The 19,821-nt window shown below is 38.8% G+C and overlaps 1 protein-coding gene across 3 annotated transcripts in view; it reads left to right on the top strand.

Annotated features, from left to right (window-relative positions):
- fig4a (FIG4 phosphoinositide 5-phosphatase a) overlaps nt 1-19,821 on the top strand; it is a 53,896-nt gene that overhangs the window by 1,169 nt on the left and 32,906 nt on the right. For all 3 annotated transcript variants that reach the window (XM_037751263.1, XM_037751262.1, XM_037751264.1), the window contains exons 3-11: nt 1,917-2,015; nt 3,880-4,003; nt 8,860-9,016; nt 9,654-9,704; nt 10,956-11,119; nt 11,827-11,955; nt 13,773-13,873; nt 15,190-15,352; nt 17,835-17,932. In XM_037751263.1, the coding sequence (XP_037607191.1) occupies nt 1,917-2,015; nt 3,880-4,003; nt 8,860-9,016; nt 9,654-9,704; nt 10,956-11,119; nt 11,827-11,955; nt 13,773-13,873; nt 15,190-15,352; nt 17,835-17,932 (1,086 nt within the window). The remainder of the gene's footprint in view (nt 1-1,916; nt 2,016-3,879; nt 4,004-8,859; nt 9,017-9,653; nt 9,705-10,955; nt 11,120-11,826; nt 11,956-13,772; nt 13,874-15,189; nt 15,353-17,834; nt 17,933-19,821) is intronic.

Below are 19,821 nucleotides of genomic sequence, written 5' to 3'. Positions count from 1 at the left end.
ATGAGCTGACTGCAAGAAGAGGATGAGAAAAAAAAGCTTATTTTTCATAATTTTATTCATCAAAAGAAATCTACCTGCAGCACACCTATTCTTTATTTGCAGCAACCTGCTTTATATTCATACAGGTCCACCCCTTTTCTCCTTGGAGCTACCTAACCCTATTTTGTGCCTCTCATGTGTAATCATTCAAGATTCAAGATTCACTTTATTGTCATTTCACTGAGTATTTGCATACACACAAGAAAACAAAATATTGTTTCTCCCAGCTCCCGTCAGTGCATTAAAAAGGATAGAATAAATAAGTATTAAAAATAGCAATAAAAATATAAAATAAGTAAACATTTCAGACACAATTTCACACAATTTGCAGCCATACACCCAATTTGCATTCGTGTTTAGCAGCAGAGAAAAGTGCATTTATGTCCATAGTAAAGTGCTGTTTGCATTACTGTTCCAAAACCTACCTCTTCCCAGACGGCAGGAGGGAGAACAGGCCGTGAGAAGGGTGGTGAGGGTCCTTGATGATGGAGGAAGCCCTGCGAATTGCAGCGCTGCTGGTAGAGCTCCATGAGGGAATCGTTGTATTAGAGGCACAAACTGTGGCACAATTATTTATTCAGGACAGACAATATTCAGTCCATAACAGCCAAAAATCCATCGCTTCTTTTAAGTATTTATCGCTCCTGCTGAAATGTGGACTCTAGTGATGGATTTCCTAATCTCACTGATGTAAGAAAGCCACGCTTAATCTATGATTTTTAACATTTAAAAAAGCTCAAAGATGTAAACATGAGGGTGGAGAAGGATGTAGAGCTCCTGTAAGATTGTGATTCCCCATCTGTAAACACTAGATGGCAGCAAAAGAGTGTTTGTGATGAGTTGCTACTCAGGTATATACCAAGTCTACTTTGATTTACCATGACCTCCATAGTGTCAATTTACAGGGTCAAGACAGTCAGAATGATGACATTTTGCCAGCCAAAATTACCTGTAAATATTGAGTTTAGACACATTTGGTATAAATATGCGCACTTGACTTCTTTCCTACTTTTCTAAATTGTGTGTAATTTTTTTTTTTCAATGACTTAAAATGACAACAGTGTTAAAATATAGATGTGCTATAGCATGTGCAACTGATGGCTGATCAATAGTCACAAATATTAAGACGGTAAGGCAGGAAAACATTTGTCACAGTTCAGCTATCATAACTTATAATTGAAGCTCTGTCAGCCCATTTTACTCAACAGTGGATGAACTGACTGCCTAATTATTGTGGACAAAGTGGGCTCCATAGGATAGTGTGGCTGGAACAGGACAAAATGGCTCGAATGGTGGCGGACTGTACTGATACATTGTGTTCCAATCTAATGTTCTTCAGAGGACATCAAAAATCTTAAGCCATCTCGCAGCCCAGTGGGAGAAAAATAATGACTTGAAAGAAAAAGTAATACAAGAAAGACACACATCTCTTAACAATGGACATATTAGAATGTAGCCTTGTGATCAAATATGTGCTGAGCCCAAATTTACACTAGACTATAGCTACTCTAATTCCAGTGTATATTCTCAGATATGATACATATCTGCCATAAATTCCTTTTGTGTATAATTTCATATTTATTTCTACTTGGGCAGCAGAGAAAATGTTGCACATTATAGGAAAAAAGCCTGAAGAAAGTGAGACTTTGACAATTAGACTGTACTGTAGAAAGCTGCCTTGTAGATTTGAAAACATGTCTTCTCTAAGACACATTATCCTACTGTGTTCTTATGCAATCATACAAGTAAAAGGATCATTATTGTAATAAGTAATGCACGTATTCCCAGAGGCAGCTATGTAAGCTATATGTCAAACACCAGCTCTGCAATCATTTATCATAGTTATCGTGTTTTCATGCTTTTATGTTTCTTTCCAGAGGTATTTTTTGGTGGGGACCAATCAGGCACAGACCAAACACAGAGTCCTGAAGATTGACCGCACAGAACCTAAAGACCTGGCCATAATCGACGATAAGGTAAGGTGCTGACTTTTCACCAGAGTTAGCACAGTGTTAATGTATATGATTATGTAATACAGTACAGCACGCTTGGGTAAAATTGTACAATAACTCAGCCTGTCCCAAGTGTATTATGGATGACAGCTTAGCTGATGAGTGCTGCATGTATGCGCCTCCTTTTCTCTCCACTGCCCATTACCAGGATCTATGGGCTGGGATTTGATTTGTTTATTCGTGTTGTGGGTGATTACGATTGTGATGTGTTTGTTATTGTGACTAAATATCCATCACCCCACCCTCTCATTCCTGATATTATACTGAGCTTGGGAACCCTGTTTGTTTTTTTTCATTTGAGTGGCATAGTAGAGTGTTACAGAGTGTGGGTGCTTGAGAATGTAATGAAGAAATGGAGGTGAGCAGGTTTAAAGCTGGAAACACAGCCTCATCTTTCACGCTCTCTCGATTAATTTGTAAGAAAAGCTGACACATATAATAACTGTAGGGCTGTGTGTTGGCAAGAATCTGGCGATACGATACATATCATAATACAGGGGTTACGATTCAGTATACTGTATCGTAGGGCTGTAACTAATGATTATTTTCATTGTTGATTATTTTCTCGATTAATCGATTAGTTGTTTTGTCTATAAAATGTCAGAAAATGGTGATAAATGATTATCAGTGTTTCCCAAAGCCCAAGATGACGTCCTCAAATGTCTTGTTTCGTCCACAACTCAAAGATATTCAGTTTACTGTCATAGAGGAGTAAAGAAACCAAAAAATGTTCACATTTAAGGCTGGAATCAGAGAATTTAGACCTTTTTATTTTTCTTAAAAATCGATCCATCGATTATCAAAATAGTTGGCGATTAATTTAAGAGTTGACTAACTAATTAACTAACTAATTAATCATTGCAGCTCCACTGTATTGTGATATATTGCTAGTTTTTCAATCTAATTTTAGGAAAAACTGTCATAGTATGAAGAACACAACACCATATGCATAAAATCTGAGTAAAAAATGATAACTTTTTTTCTGCAATCAGAACAGTGGGATCAGCATTTGCATTTATCACAATCCCTGTTACATCCAACATGCCACGAATATTTGCATGTAAACTATTGATTAAAAATCAATACAGTGTTTTGGAGAATTGATACAGTATCACAAAACATACTCAAGTGTATCAATATTTTCTTACACCTCTACACATAATGAAATAAAAGGCTGCGTAGAACCTTGTTATATTGCTGATATGAATAAAGGTTATACCGTGAGCTCAATAACTTAAATAATTTGATATTTTCCCCTTCTTATTGCATTTTGCAGAAGAATTGCATTTAATAACACCAAAGAAAATCATACACAAATACTGCATACTATAATACTGCATTTTTCTGTTGTACCTGTTGTGCAGAATTTAAATTGTGATATGGATGAAGAAGGTTCCTGTACAGATAACTGCATGTAAAAGTTGTTGGTCTGTTTGCATTTCTTTTCATAGTTGTTTATTCATTACACTATTGCAGGAAGAATTTGGAGAGCTGCTAATCTATTTCAGTCTTAATTGCCTCACTGAGGATCAATCTTAAACCCTTTTGCAGAAAAGGACATTGATTAAACAAAGCCTGCTAGTCATTTTACTTATTATTGAACAGAAAAGCATTTTATATACAAGTCTCACCGGCTCTGAATTAAGTTATTAGTCGAAAATTAGCCCCCATAAGAAGCAACTTGTCTTTTGAGAAAGAAATACATCATGCCTTGTTTTCTTCTGTTGTTGCAAGGTAAAATTAACAATATGGACATTATGCACATAAATAAACAGCTGCTTACAACTCTATTCATGTATATATATATCTGTGCGTGTGTATTTTGTAGCATGTGTACAGCCAGCAAGAGGTTCGGGAGTTGCTGGGCCGCCTGGACCTGGGCAACCGCACCAAGATTGGCCAAAAGGGTTCCTCGGGCCTGTCCAGGGCTGTCTCAGCATTCGGCATTGTGGGTGAGTACAGTCCCTCCACTCTCTTCTTCACCATTGTGGGGCACAACGATGTCAACACGTAACCACATCTCCAAAGCATTTAGTTGTACCTCTGTGCTTATTGACCTGGTTTTGCATATTACTGTAAGTGCTGGAGATGGAAAAACATAGCATAAAAGGAACACCTGGCAGTACATTGTTATTCACTACAATATATCCCTCGTTACCACTACTGCTACCTTTGTGGAGGTTATAATGTTCAATTTTCAGGTTTCAAATCATGGCCATCAGTGGTGCATTCAGGAGCAACAAGAAGCTTTTTTGTTCTCACATTTTTATTACTTTCCCTTTTCTTTTGTAGAAAACCAGGTCAAAAGAAACTATAGCAATATTGTTATGGAGAGCTGTCTATAACTGTAATAGTGATAGACAGTGCCTATTGAAACTATTTTGTATTTTACGTTGTTTTGAATTCATATTATATAGTAGAGTTCTGTTTTCACTTGGGCATTAAAGGGTCTTTTTCTGTTGATCGGTGTCAAAAAAGTCACATGAATACTTTTTATAGGCACTGTATTTTTTATTATATAAACTACATTGTGTTACTTAAAACTAATCTTAACACAAAACATTTTTTAAAATTACAACATTTCCGTTAGTGTTGAAAAAAGGGTAAGAAATGTAATTAAAAAACTTTAATATAATTAGTTTCTGGGAAATGGCAAACCGTTAAATCACAGTGTAACACATCATTCTTGATTCATTTTGGAAGGAAAAATAGGACACCCCCTGTGTGCGCCTCTGTGCTTTGGACACTGCCCTACAGGCCCACTTACAATTAGTACAACCTCAAGGTTTATTTAAAGCATTTAATGTGTGTCTTTTCTGGCCCCTTTTGTTAACCCTAGACATGGAACCTGGGTCACTCTAATTTTTTCAGGTCAACTTGTTCTCTCCGTCTGCTCCATATACAGTATGAAAGCCAAGGTTTGTGTTATATGTGAAGTTTGTGTAACTGATCCTCACACTCTCTACGTCCTCCACCGCCTGTGTTTACACTCCAGTGACTGTGTGGAAAGTAATTGGTGTGACTGAGCTATGAGTTTCACATACGTACTGCATGACCAGCCCTCAAGTCATGACCTACATTTTGTGTCTCACACATTCTAATATACACAACAGAAGAGCGCTTGAATTTGTCCCGATAACCTGTCTTGGTAACTAACTGTAAGCAGGACCCGTCATATTGAGCCTTGATCATTTCCGTCTCTCTGTACTCTGGATGGGTTATTAATCATTTCTGTGGCAGAAATAATCTACTTTTTAGAGTTTGGGTTATATTTAAAATGTAAAAAAATCTCAAGATAATGGCATGGTGAAAACCTGAACACAAGCTATATTCACAGAGCCTCCGATAATACATAATACTGACAGAGAATTGCATTAAATGTTCCTGAAAATAACAGTAAAACTCATCTCTGCTGCAGTATTCACAGGAAATCTGCTTGTATCAGTTTATGAGTTGTTCTGTACGATTTGTGTTATGCATTGAATATAATATGAAATACCCATAAAATATGTCACTTAGTCAGGGGTTGTCAGTTTACTGAATGATAGAAAGAGGTTCCCTTAAGGAAAAAGGTTGGGAACCACTGCTCTAAATGTTTACCTCCAACTGTCTTGTTACGGTGCTACCAGCAGGACCAAACCAGACCACCGGATGCTAGCAATTGATAACTAATATTGGCAATGCCCTTCCAGGCCATAATAGTAACACTAAGCTAAGAGTTCAGCCTCATCGTTGAGGCTGCAGTTGGGTCGGTCACACTGACACAGACATATTCTGACTTTGACGTCTGCTTGGATAAATGAGAAGCTTTTTTTCCACTGTGCCTTAATTCCATCTTTGTTCCCAAGCAACTGTTTGCCAAAGTCACAGTGTGTCATTATGACTAAACGAGTGTTTCAACCATGTTGGGTTCGGTCTTTCCTGAGGCACCTTTTTATTACTTTATAAAAGGAGTACCATTATTGTAAGTGGAATTTTATTCTCTTTCATCTGCCTGTTTTGTCAGCCTGACCCACCTCTGCCAGGAAGAGACACAATGAACGTAGGAATTGCCATTCAGCATAGCCACAAGTGAATGAAAATAAAGTTGGCTCTCATTCAAGGCTATCGCTCGGAAGCTTAGTTGATCGTCATTGCGCTGTGAAAATACCTCATATCTGCAAATTTGGATACACCAGCTCATATTTACAATAAATCCTTACGATGAATGGCCAATAGCCACTCTCTGTCCCCATTAAATTCATCTTTAGTCTAGTGGAGCCTGTAAAGGAGGAATCCGTTTACACATTTGGATTGAATAATTCTGTTGTTATTTAGCTGAGGTGTCAATGAAGCCAGAAAAAGCATATAACGAAATGCTAAAAAGTTCCCATTGCTGATTTTCATTGCTCTCTATACACTTGCTAGACACTCACTCTTTGTCAAATGGGAGTGTAATTGGTCCTTAACAGACAGACCGATTTGCTCCGAATGTTTTCCAGTAATTTACCCAATGTGGATATCTAGTGTAAGAGTGGGAATTAGGATAAGATTGTCTCACGGGTGACTAATTATCATATTATGTGATGCTCAATTTAGCAGAAAAATTGCATGATTTGTTTAAAACAGAATTACAACCATCATCAAAACAGGAGTATTGTCCTAAAAACTTGATAATTCTGTATACAATATATGCAATAAATGCTTTTGAATTGAAAGTCAAAGTATTACCACATAGAACAGATTGTTGGCCTTGTAAGGTACTGATAAGTATTCAGATAGGAATGAAAGAATATCTAACAATGTGAAATTTAAAACATCACTCAATGTAGTATTTAGACCGACCGAAAAAAGAGATATCCTGATTTTCAGTCTCTAGTATGGGTCACACTCCAAAAACACTGGATACTACACTTCCAATTTGATAGTTTTTCATTCTGCCACATTCATGTCATATCAGAGTTACTGTAATTACCAGTTTTCAACTTGTAAATGGCATTTATGTCAGCATCCAAGTTGTAATATTCTGTAAAGTTCGGATATATTCGGATACGTTGGCTTGTTAATAATACGTAAGAGCCTGCAAACCAAATAAAGATAGATGTCTCATGTGAGCCAAAGTCTGTCGTTCAAGATCCATAAACCCATATTTCAAGGGGACCTCAGACGATTTTACACATCAAATCGGTTTACAGGTTTTGGGGAGTAGGCTACTACTGCATCCTGTACATTATGTGAAACAAGTTGTAGAAAGCTTTTTGTGGCTCCAGAGGGAGCTGCGTGAAATCTGATGAATTGCCTCAAGTGATGTCACTCGAGTCAGCTTCGGTTGGGGTTGCAGATTACAAGTTTGAAACTGAAAAAATCTGGAGGTGTAGAGTTAGAAAGAAGCGAGCTTACCTGACCTCTGTAGCCCGCTTCTCATCACTGTTTCTCTCCTGGGTCAGGTTGTATTGTGGGCAATGTAGGTGTCAGGTTTTGATAAGGAAGAAGAATACGTGGAGTAAAAGGACGATATCTCTGATTCTGCTGCATCGATTCTGATCCTTTGTTTTGAAACTGTCCATCGTAAGTCTGACAATGTTATAGGAATGCAGTGCTAAATCAGTGTACTCTTTCAATTAATTTAGTGCTATATTGGCAATCCACACATTTATAACCCTCAAACGGCCAACTCTGCAATCACACAACTGCCTTGAGTTGTCTGATAATGTGAATGCTCTGAAGTGTAAACAGGGGGATCTCTGCCATCCACTAAATAAGATGTGAATGCGGCGTTAGACCCTCCCTCCCTGGTAAAACCACACATCTTTCAAACTCCATGCCCCCAGTTTATAATGCAGGCCTTCTGGTAAAAACAAATCCTGTCTCAAAGCCTGAGTAGAGATATCCATCTTACGTGACTTCAGTTAATGTCTTGGATTTAAGAAAGCTCCCTCCAGAGCTACACAACACATTATGCAAATGTTTTCACAGACTAAGTAGTTCCTCCTCCCTGTCACTAGTAAATTACCGTTGACATGTAAAATTGGTGGAGTGCTACTTTAACTTCAGCTTTTATTTACCACCAAGTGTTGCCGTGGAGCACAAACAGTCCATTAGATGCATAAACTACACTTTATATTGTTCCAATAATTGAAGAACGTGCATTTATCAAATTTTGCAGAGACTGAAATAATTGATTTCGTGGTTTAATGTTGACCCATATATTCTTTGAGCTTATTTTTTTATTTATAGAATTGGTTGTTTATGTAACGACAGATTCTTACCGCCTGCATTTGTAGCCTTCTCTTTGTATGTGGAAACCTAATATGAACCTCATCCCAGCACAATGATACGGAGTGATTTTAAATAGTCCAAAAATGTACAAGGACTTCTTATTCAGGTGCAAAAAGTTATTCAGACCATTAAAAAACACACCCACAGACATCATCCACAACCATTCGTTATGTTTGAAAGTCACTAATAGATACATAGCTCATCAAAAGCTGAAAGCAAATCATCAACAATGTTATGTGATACTTTCTAGGTCAGATTTGAGTTATGTAAGACTAAATGGATCGGAGCGTATAGGTAATTAATAGAAGTATGACACAAACACTCATGATCCACCTCCGCAAATGGAGTTATTCCCTTGTTTGTATAGTCAAAGCTGGAGCTGATTTGCAGGCAGCAGAAAGGTTGACCTAAAAATCAGCTCGCTCAGAGGTTCTGAGCTTCAGTGGCGTCAACTCGTATGAATAACTCAGGTTATGTCAAGGTTAAGGTGGGAAAGAAACATTTGACTAGTTTATTCTAAAAGATTTTAAATTTGTATGTTTCCTCACAGGGTTTGTGCGTTTCCTCGAGGGGTACTACATCGTGTTGATCACCAAGCGCAGAAAGATGGCCGACATCGGTGGCCACTCCATCTACAAAATTGAAGACACCAGCATGATCTACATCCCCAACGACTCGGTCAGGGTCGCACACCCTGACGAAGCAAGGTACTGTCTCGTTCTTCCTCCTGCGGCCAGTGTTTTTTTTTAACTCTCATATATTTGTATTTACACTAACATACGCACACCCACACTCACTGGACTCACTATAGTCAATAAATAGTAATGTCCAGTCGTGCTTTAATTTCATGTCTTTGAAATTGTGTGTGTATGTGTGTGCGCTCGCATTTGTTCTCAAACACACGTCTTCATGGACAAGGAAAGTGATATTGAAGATAAACTGTCGCCCCTGTCAGACACGCAACCCTTTAATCTGAATCTAATCCCTTAAATGTTAATCTGATGTCTCAAGCACCACTTTTACATAAAAGTCATGACCCAGTAACATTTCCGTAACACTTTGAACACCAGTTTTAATTGAATGCCATCAGATTAACATAAAGGCAGCAAAAGGTAAAACATGCAGCGATAGAGAGATTTAGGATACATAAAATGTTACTGCCTTCTAAGATTTGTAATAAATGTGTTATCTCAATCATCACAAATGTACCAAATTATGTTGGCGCATAGACTATTATTATAAAAGCTTAATAACTTGTTAATAAATTCCCTATATAGATGACTTTTTTTAATACTTATATCAGATGTGTGTTTGACTGACTGAGTTTTCGCTCTCCTTTTGTAGATATGTGCGGATCTTTCAGAATGTGGACTTATCCAGCAACTTCTACTTCAGGTAAGACAAATCCTCTCACAAAAACGAAAAAAAAAAAACATAGTTAGATGATCTATCATTAAAGAGGACCTATTATGCTCATTTTCAGGTGCATACTTGTATTTTGGGTTTCTACTAGAACATGTTTACATGCTTTAATGTTCAAAAAACGCTTTATTTTTCTCGTACCATTTGTGCTGCAGCACCTCTTTTCAGCCTCTGTCTGAAACGCTCTGTTTGAGCTCCCCGACCCCCCAAAAAAACCCAGTCTGCTCTGATTGGTCAGCTGGCCAACTATTGGGATTGGTTAACCGAACCATACTCTTCGGACTCTGCTCCAGCTCCGCTCTAACTAGCTTTGTTTGAGGGCGTGCCAAATTATCCACTTGGCAGGTATTATGCAAATGTGTTACTTGGTGACATCACCACGCTACGGAAGAAAAGGCGGGACTTCAAGCAAGGTGTTTCAGGCAGTTCAGGAGCAGCGTTTCTGTGGGGGAGAGTAACTCCCTTCGGTGTGGACTTTGGGCTTTGCAACTTTGCAGACCTTTTACATGCACAAAAAGCTATATAACACACTAAAGGAAAGGGAAACCGCACAAAAGCATAATAGGTCCTCATTAAATCACTAATGTGCATAAATAATATGCCTAGATATATTCATAAAAGCCTTGAAGGGGCTTGCTTGCTTTTTTATACTATTAAATAGTAGAAATGAGAGAATAAATAAAGAAATAATGAAATAAAAGGTTTGATTTCTACTAGATAAACTCAACACAAGGCTGGCCATGATGCCCAGAGCCCAGATGAGCACTAGTAACATAAAAATCACGTTCGCTCATTTAACCTTCATTTTTCTGTATTCTATCTTGACAAGTGGCCTTGGTTGTCACAATGAGTCTGCACACAGCCTGAAGAATGTATTGAATGTATTGAATGTTATGAATATTTTAGTGGCAGATCATGCAAAGGTTTTTATGTCTTCTATGTCAATTTCAGAGGCTATTTCATGAGTATAAAATGATGCAAAGATGCAAACATACCTTGTATATGAGCAACAGCTAAGGAAAAATATCTTTTAGATGTCATTTTGCATGTGTCCTATTGTACATGCCTATTTAGTCTAATTAAAGGTTGTCTGTCATGAAATACACTCGATGTTTCCAATTGTACAATGTGTGTTGAAAGTGTTTATAACTCTAATGTATGTAGTTTTGCCAAATCTTAAATTCATCTACTTGTTTCAAATGACATTGCCGTTGCGCCCTGCAGCTACAGCTATGACCTGAGCCATTCGCTGCAGTACAACCTGACTTTGCTACAGAGGCCTTATGAACTCTGGTCGTCACCAGCTTCCTCCGCTGAGGAAGAGGTACACACGCAGAGCAAACAGGACAGCTTTGACATCTTTGAAGAGGAGGGTCTGCCGACGCAAGGTGAGTGGATGTTAATCAATATCCCTTATATTCATTGTGTTTGTTCTATTGGCTGGAGAAGGCCCCTGTAAGCCGTCTTCACATAACCTAGAAAAGATCACAGCGGAGTGCAGATCTTCGCCACGTGTGTCTGCAACAACCACTGCTGTAACGTTTGATTGAATGAATACAGACCACAATTGCCTGACCCATCTAGACCACATGCGTATCAGGGGCGTTTGTCACTCGCACGTCTCACACGACAGATACACTCCAGTAGTATGCGTGATTAGCCGTGGACAGACAGACAGATGCACACACACATTACCAAACACATAATCTCCTCAGGATACGCCTGGCGGAGATAATTAGAGATAATATTAGCTTAATTGTTATAAAAGACACTGATATATTTGCTATAGTCAAAGGCGTCAATATCTGTTCTACTGCAGGTTTGCCTGTTTTGTTGAAGTCCATTGAAATATATTGAAAAACTATAAGTGCACTCGGAGAGCGCAGACCTCCGCCAAGGCAGGTTTCATGTACGTCGCCGTATTTTAGGAGGTAATAACCTGACTTGCTTTGGCTGACGTGTACTGTCATTTATAATGTGTATTATAATAAGCTCTTGGTTTACAGCCTGCATCACCTCATCTTTTTTTTTTCCATTTCTTGGTTTCTAACTGATTATCCCTGAGGTTTTATGTGTTCCTGCTCTTCCGCTACAGTGGTCTACGGCCTCGAGAACGAGCCGTATTACAAGTACGTTTGGAACGGGAAGCTGCTGGAGCGGGTCAAGGACATCGTGCATCATGACTGGCTCATGTATATAATCCACGGCTTTTGTGGCCAGTCCAGTATCCTTTGAGCACTGTCAAGTCAGTTTCGTTTGTGCACTGCAGAATTGTTCGGCTGTTACTTTTATTTATGTGTCTGTGTGCTTTTTTTAATTGATGATACACTTGTTGCTTCGGGTTTTAAAAGAAACTTAAAAAATGTGCCATACAGACTACATTGTTGGGATTTTGCGACATAACATCCGTCAGCATTGTTTGATTTGTGATCACACACTAGCTCAGTAGAAGACACAACTTTATCTCTCACAGTGTTGGTCTTTGTCGACACTCCCCCTCATCTCTCAGCACCACTTGTTGAACTGCACTCGGCCTCCTGCAGCGCACGTGGATTGCATTGTGAGCAGGAGTGTGTGATTCACCACAAAACTGCAGTAGCAATTTGTGTTTGTTCTTAGGGCTTCAGCAAAACAAGTATTATGGCAATCAAGCAATGGTTATCAGGTATGTTAATACTGGCACTTGCATAATCGCTCCATCTGTTATCTGCAGGGAAAAGGCAGCAACACTGTGAATACTTAATCAGATAAGCTACTTGGTTTTTCTTTTTGGATTGAAGACAAATCCACATGCATACCCACATTTTCTTTCACAGCTTTTTGATTTTTGACACAAACTGCATACCACAGATTAGTATAAGGCTCCACATGAATAATTTCCTCTGGAGTTTTTGAGAAGCTTTTGTAGTATTGATGCATGGGTTACTGCTGCAGAGCTTGACTAGAGTAAACAGTTTGATTTATTACGGTAAAAGTCTGCCTTAGGTTCAGATTTTAATCATTTACCATCAAGTCTCCTTTGCATAAATCACATTAAGCAGTGTAAAATATGTTGCCTTTTTGCCTTTCAGTCAAAACAAGTCAGTTTATCAGTAATTTATTTTTAATGTATTAATACTTTTATGGCAGTTTTTATTTATTTTTTGTGTTGCAATAGGCCGATGAGCTAAGATGCGCTTTACAGTCAGTACTGCCATCGATGCTGTTGTCACTCTTGTCAGGCAGCGTGCTGCCACAATGGCATTGTGTGGGCGCTCTGAGTTTAGACAAATTCCTGGAAACTGTTTGGCCTTCTTTGCTGTTTTTCTGAGAGCATGAGAGGACAGGTGGGTGCAATAAGAGGAGACTCAGCGGTTAGAGGAAATGCAGAAATTTGGCGCAGATGAAGAAACACTGAAGTAGGCGGGGGAAAAAAAAGAAACAATTGAAAGGAGGCAATAAAGGGGAAAGGGATACATTAAATATCCTTAAGCAGTCATGTAGAAACAGATAAAGATCTGTTTTTTTACCTCTTTTGTAGGATACATTCTTTTGTTATTTCCAAAATGTTCATAATGTAGATAAGAACAACATCTTTATGCAATTTGGACTTGTTTTGAACCGATGCTGTTAAAGTCAAAGGTCATGACGGCACATAAAACACAACTGATGTTAAGGAAAATACTAAATACTCCAGTAAGGTGACTAACTTTTTCTTAATAGTTTGCATAAAGTTCTACCAAAATAGAAAAATAATAATTTAGTGGTTTGCTTGATATTATAAACTTACATACACTTTTGAGTTGATTAAGAATGATGATGATATCAATAATATTAATGGTAATTTTAATAGTGTGTATGTTTAGTTTCCACTGATTTAAGATGCAAAATAAATAATAATTTTGAGTGGTACGGATGGAAAGTAAAAAAAAAAAGACGAATTTGATATTATATATTAAGGCCTATGATGTATGTGAATGTGTAGAGTGTGTGTTTACAGACAGGTGATTGTGTAATGTTGTCAGTGGTTATTTTTATTCCTCCTTTACCCACCAACTGCAGAGCTTCTGATCTACGGCCGACCGGTTCACATCACCCTCTTTGCCAGACGCTCCAGCAAATTCGCCGGGACCCGCTTCCTCAAAAGAGGAGCCAACTGCGAGGTACAGCGGTTGCCGAGGCAACGGGGAAGAATAGATAGCGGAGGCAGGGCTTAGGGGCCACCGGGATGGTTGAGATGACTCAGGGTGATCACAGGGGGTTAATTTGACCCGCTGCCTCTTCCTTGAGTATGCATGAGTGTCTGTGTGGGCGTGTGGATGGGAGGAACTTTAGGAACAAAGATTAGGTTGGACACAATTTCCACTGTTAAAATTGTAACTATGCTTCATTACGCCTGATTGGCCTTCATCACAACAGACAGTTTGACATGTCACAGCAGGAAAATCACAGGTGTAATTAATATTGTTAAGGATGGCTCTGTTCCATTTAGGAGTATCAGTAAATCATGTCAGCGGGGCAGCATGCACAGTGGGGAGCCCTGATACTCGGGAAGCCCTTATTAATATTATCAGTTATCACCTGTGGTTATCCTGCTGTGTGATGTCAAACAGCAGATGGAGTTTGCCCAGTTGTCATGGACATATAGATTTTCAAATTTCCAGCGCTTTAAAGGAACAGCGTGTAACATTTTGGGGGATCTATCAGCAGAAATGGAACATAACATTCTTACTATGTTTTCATTAGTGTGTAATCACCTGAAAATAATTATAGTTGTGTTTTCGTTAGCTTAGAATGACCCCTTCATATCTACATAGGGAGCGCGTTCTCTCCAGTCCACCATGTTGCTCCACCATCTGACTTCCGTTGCTCCTAAAGTAGTGTTATTATGGTAAGGAAGGCCTCTGAGCGAGGGGAACGGCGTTACCACGATATTGCACTCGTCGGCTCACGTTACCACAGTCTTGGAAATGGAGGGGTGAGCGGAGGGGGACTCAGTTGGTTTCAATCTGCAACGGCACCACTAGATGCCGCCAAATCCTACACACCGTATCTTTCTTGTCCGTGTTGATCTTGATCATGTCCCTCTTCTGATGAACATCATGTGATATGATCAAAAGCTCCAGAAGAGCTACTCAACTGCTGTTTCTTTTCACATTTTTTGTGAACACTTCATGGACTTCTCGTCCTTGTTTGCTTAAAAGCTGCAGTTCATTATTGTCCTTTGAAGCAGCAGTTTAGTATGGTAACTGTCCTGGAGCTTTTGATCATATCGCATGATCTTCATCCGCAGATGGACACGATCAAGATTCAGATTGCCTATTCAACATGAAGTCTAAACATCTACAATTCTGTGAGAATTTGGCAAGCTCCATCCGCTGATGAAGATCATGTAATATGATGGAAAGCTCCAGAGCAGCTACTAAATGGACCATTTTGTGAGATTCTCAACCCTTTGTGTTTTTCCCATTGTTTCCAGGGCGATGTGGCAAACGAGGTTGAGACAGAGCAGATCATCAATGACGCCTCAGTGATGTCTTTCACTGCAGGAAGTTACTCCTCGTACGTCCAGGTGCGAGGTTCAGTCCCGCTCTACTGGTCCCAGGACATTTCCACCATGATGCCAAAACCCCCTATACGATGTAAGACTCCTGCATCACATGTTATATTATATATTACCTTAGAAAGAATGGATTATTGATGGGCTTTTTGCTGCTTAAGGTGTCAAACATCTGCTTTATAATGGAAAAAGTAGAGAGTTGACAAAGCTGCCCAGGCTTTGATGGAAGACCTTTCTCATATCTACTTCGCCCTGATACATAAAGACAGATAACAAATGAAAGATACAGGCATATCCTCTTTGAGCAGTCAGCCATACAGTCCCACAGTAGGTGTTTATGTTTATAATACTCAACGTATTCATTCTAGCAGCTGTCCAAGACCAGAAATAACCTTGTGGGGGCAGAGGAAGAATGTAATTTGAAAAAAATGCATTAAAATGAGTGAGTGGCTTTATACCAGGGCCATTCTTCTCACCCACTTGGACAAAGTAATAAAAGAAAGAAATAGGTGAAGACAGGACGCTCCCCTCCTGGTTCTCATCTTTGTATTCATTCTCTTGTCTCATTATGAACAGGATAAAAAACACAAATCCGGGGCCAGAGGGAGGCGATCAGGTCCCTCACTGTGTGCGCTTCTAGATATTAGAAGATATTGGTGCTTGCATGTGCACAAAGCCTGTATTAAATCATAATCTTTTCCCCCTCAGTTTGCCCTTTAATTCATCCTCAGATGGCATTTGCTTGTGTGAGACGGAGACACTGAGCGTGTCCCTGAATTCCCTCCGTGTATGAACTCACCTCATCATCCTGCTCCTGCTTTGATCCTTAAAGACAGCCCTTATCTGACATTTCTCAAATGTTGTCCAATTCTTTCCCCGTCAGGTCATATTTCACTGTGTGTGTACACATAGTTTGACACAGTTTGCCCTCGGTATTGGTGTACTTGATTCACTTTATCTTTTAAATGATATTTAGTGGTATCTTCTTGTCTAGTCCTCTGCGAGAAAAGGAATAGGCGTATTTCCCGAAATGTCTATTATTACTATTCCTTTAAAACATACCTGCAAATGTCATTCGGACGGATGCTGGTGTGGTCCTTACGTCTCAGCACAATTCAAAACCAGGTGCAGCCAGGTGATTGTGTGATGCTGGCTGCATAGACTGACACCAATCTAGGTCAGTGAGGGACGTGTCTATGAATGCAGAGTCGTTTATCACATCATGCATCACCCATTCCCTCGTCCCAGCCATAACCGTCAAGACTCATTGTTACATAAGTGTATATATGTAATGTCTTTATGGCACCCCTCTTGTGGGCAAATGTCTTGGTCGTGGAGGAGATGACCTTAATTGGGTTACTCTGCTCCATCATCATCATCACCATTATCTACATTCCCTTCCCAAGGTACAATAAGAATGTTATAGAGTGTATGGTGATGTAAACTCTCATCTACTCCAGAGGCCTGGGTACAAGTGCAGTGGACAAAGTGATGATGAAATAGTGGAGAGAAAACTATGTGCTTGAGCTCCTGTTTATATTGTCAGTTTTTACCAGTTAGCACGGTCTGACCTATTTCTGCTAATCTTTCTTCTGCCTGCTTCACCGGTCCAATTTGACTGCTGGCTGCAGGTGTGGGGCTCCGCAGGAGTGCCAAATGGAGGAATTAAACATTTAAAGGGGACGTATCATGGAAAAACTCACCTTTTCAGCGTTTGTGCACATATATTTTGGTATCTGGAGTGCCTACAAACCAACAAACTGTGAAATAAGACAACCCAGTAAGTTTTTTGTGGGCTGCCTAGATCAGAAAACATGCGATTCAACAAGCCATTAAGATTTGGCTCCACTTCTTATGTCACATGCAAGCTCATCAGAATATACTGTATCACCCACGGCTTTGAGAACTACCTTTGCAAAGGTGCGGTATATTTTTCTCGCAAGCCAATCAGAGCAGACTAGGCTTTTTCGGGAGGGGTTCTTAAAGAGACAGGTGCTAAAACGGAGCGTTTCAGTGAATACAGGTATATTCAGACAGACAGTACGAGAAAATCAATGTGTTTTTTGGACATTGAAGCATGTAAATAAATTCTTGTAGAAAGCCAGATTACAAGTATGAACCTGTAAATGAACATGATATGTCCCCTTTAAATTAAAGAATGCAAATGGAAGTGACTGTATGAACAATGAGCAGTATCAGAAGTGGGGGTTATTTGTTTGTCTCAGTGTGCTGTTAAACTTTACAGTCCAGTATTACATTTTTATATGTTCATATCTATTGGCTCCATGAAACAGACTGGCCCTATTAAAGCAAGTCAACCTACTTTTACTCTTTCTTATTTTAGTGAAGAAGCTTGAGTTTTGAGAAACTGCCTTTCAGAATTTCAAATTTTTGATTTCTTTCATTTCTTTCATTTTTAAACAAAACACATTCTGTTTACACTTTCAACAGAGACATCCAGATACGATAAGATAGCCTAAGACAGCATGATTTTAAACCACCTAATAAGATGTGATACCCTGAATTCCCTAAATATTAAACAATCAGTTTGACTTCTCTTTCAGTGGACCAAGCTGACCCATACGCCCACGTAGCTGCCCTCCATTTTGACCAGATGCTGCAGCGGTTTGGCTCTCCTATCATCATCCTCAACCTGGTCAAGGTAACACACACACACACACACACACACACAAACAATACGCACCTTTTTGAGGTCCTCATTTTGACTGTGGCAAATGATATGTGCAGTATGACTCCACTTTTCCTGAACAGATGTAACAACAAAATGCAGTGATTCAGTATTATGAAGTAGAAACTGAATAACAGAAAAGGGTAGCAGTTTATATTACAGCTCGGTAATAACATGATAATAGTGAGCTAATAGTGTGATAATAAAGTGGTAATAATTAAGTAATACCATGTAATTATTAAAGAAATAACCAGGTAATAGCTTGGTATTAACAATGGGTATATCTGGGCGATATTAGACTGGAATGTATGTATGTAAGGTAATAATGGGGAACCACGTTTCAAGATAGCAATGAGGCAAAACTATTTAGTAATAGTATAGCAATATTATGGCAACCTGCTAACAATAAAGTGGTTCTATCAGTGCAATATTTGGGTTAAAAAATGGTAATATGGTGACATTAATTAAACATTTCCAATACCTCCAGAGTGTTGTAAAGTCCAAAAGTAAAAATCTATTTATAAAAGACATATGTATATATTTAATCATTTCCAAAATTCACAACATATTTTTATCTAATGAAATATTCAGTTTCAATACATATTTGTAAAAACAACATTTTCATTGCGGTTAAAAAAACTCTTTGCTCTGCTGCTCTGCAAACAAAGGGAGGCGTCACGCTCTGAATCATTTATAGAAGATATGTGGAGATTTCATTTTATTCCTATTTCAATACAATACAATGTGCTTAGAGGGAATTATTTTCACCGGATATTAGGCTATGACCGGTGTGTGTCTGCTCATCTCTCTCGCTCTCTCGGGGCAGGAAAATCAAAAGCGTTGGCAAGCATGGGATGCATGTTCTATCATTTATTAGAATCAGATGGGCTAATTTATATCATATATAACATATCCTTTGGGCCTTTAGGCCTTGCTTGCCTGATTCGCACGTAGCTCATCAATAGATCATACAGATGCCGAAGCTACCTAAAAGAGCTCCTCACTCCTCGCCTTATTGAATTTTTAACACCATTTATATTCTATTTCATTTAAATGTTAACAGAATGGATCACCAACAGAAATGATAACAAGATGAGAAGAAAAATATACAAAAGAAAGCATATTTTTATTGGGAAATTGTTTTCTGGGAAGCTGTATGTTATAATAGAGGTGAAATCAGTTTCTTAAACCATGGACATTGTATTCACCACTGTCATTGGAGAAATGGCAACAAACCTAAAGTTACATTAGCCTAAAGTACTTTAGTAAGACCCAGGTTGTAAAATACTTTTCTTTAAAAAAGGCTGGCTTCTTAGTGCGAGGAATATATTACCTATTTCTGTGGACTGTTCAAGTGTCTCTGGATGAAATACGTCTGTGGAATCACTCAACATGTAGTTATCTAAAGGGGGTTTGGCGGCGGGTGATTACTTGCAGTTGAAATGGTAACTTCTAACTATTGATCTTCCTCTGCATTTCTCTGAAAACACACACAGCAGTGATGAAAGGGGAAGACCTCACTGCACAGATGCACAGCTGCAAAGACACTCGTGGCTCTCCACGTTGTCCTTTAAACATCAGCATTAATCTTCCAACTGCTCTTGAATTATGAAAAACTATATTATGAAAAATAATGAAATTCCAAGAAATGGTAATGATGCTTCAAGCCATTCCATTTTTAAGAAATACACTAAAATAAACAAAAGTTTGCATTAGCTACTGTACGCTGATTTTGTTTTCATCTTCATCCCCGTGTGCAACCTTTGTTAGACATTTTCTGATTTGAGCCAGTGCTCTAGGAGTAATTTTCGCATTGCCTTCTCGCGTATGACAACCTTGCACTCTTGCACTCACCATACACT

The sequence above is a fragment of the Sebastes umbrosus genome, chromosome 18 (assembly GCF_015220745.1).
Source record: "Sebastes umbrosus isolate fSebUmb1 chromosome 18, fSebUmb1.pri, whole genome shotgun sequence".
NCBI lineage: Eukaryota > Metazoa > Chordata > Actinopteri > Perciformes > Sebastidae > Sebastes > Sebastes umbrosus.
The sequence above is the reverse complement of the archived record's forward strand: the minus strand, read 5'-3'. Positions and strand labels throughout refer to the sequence as shown.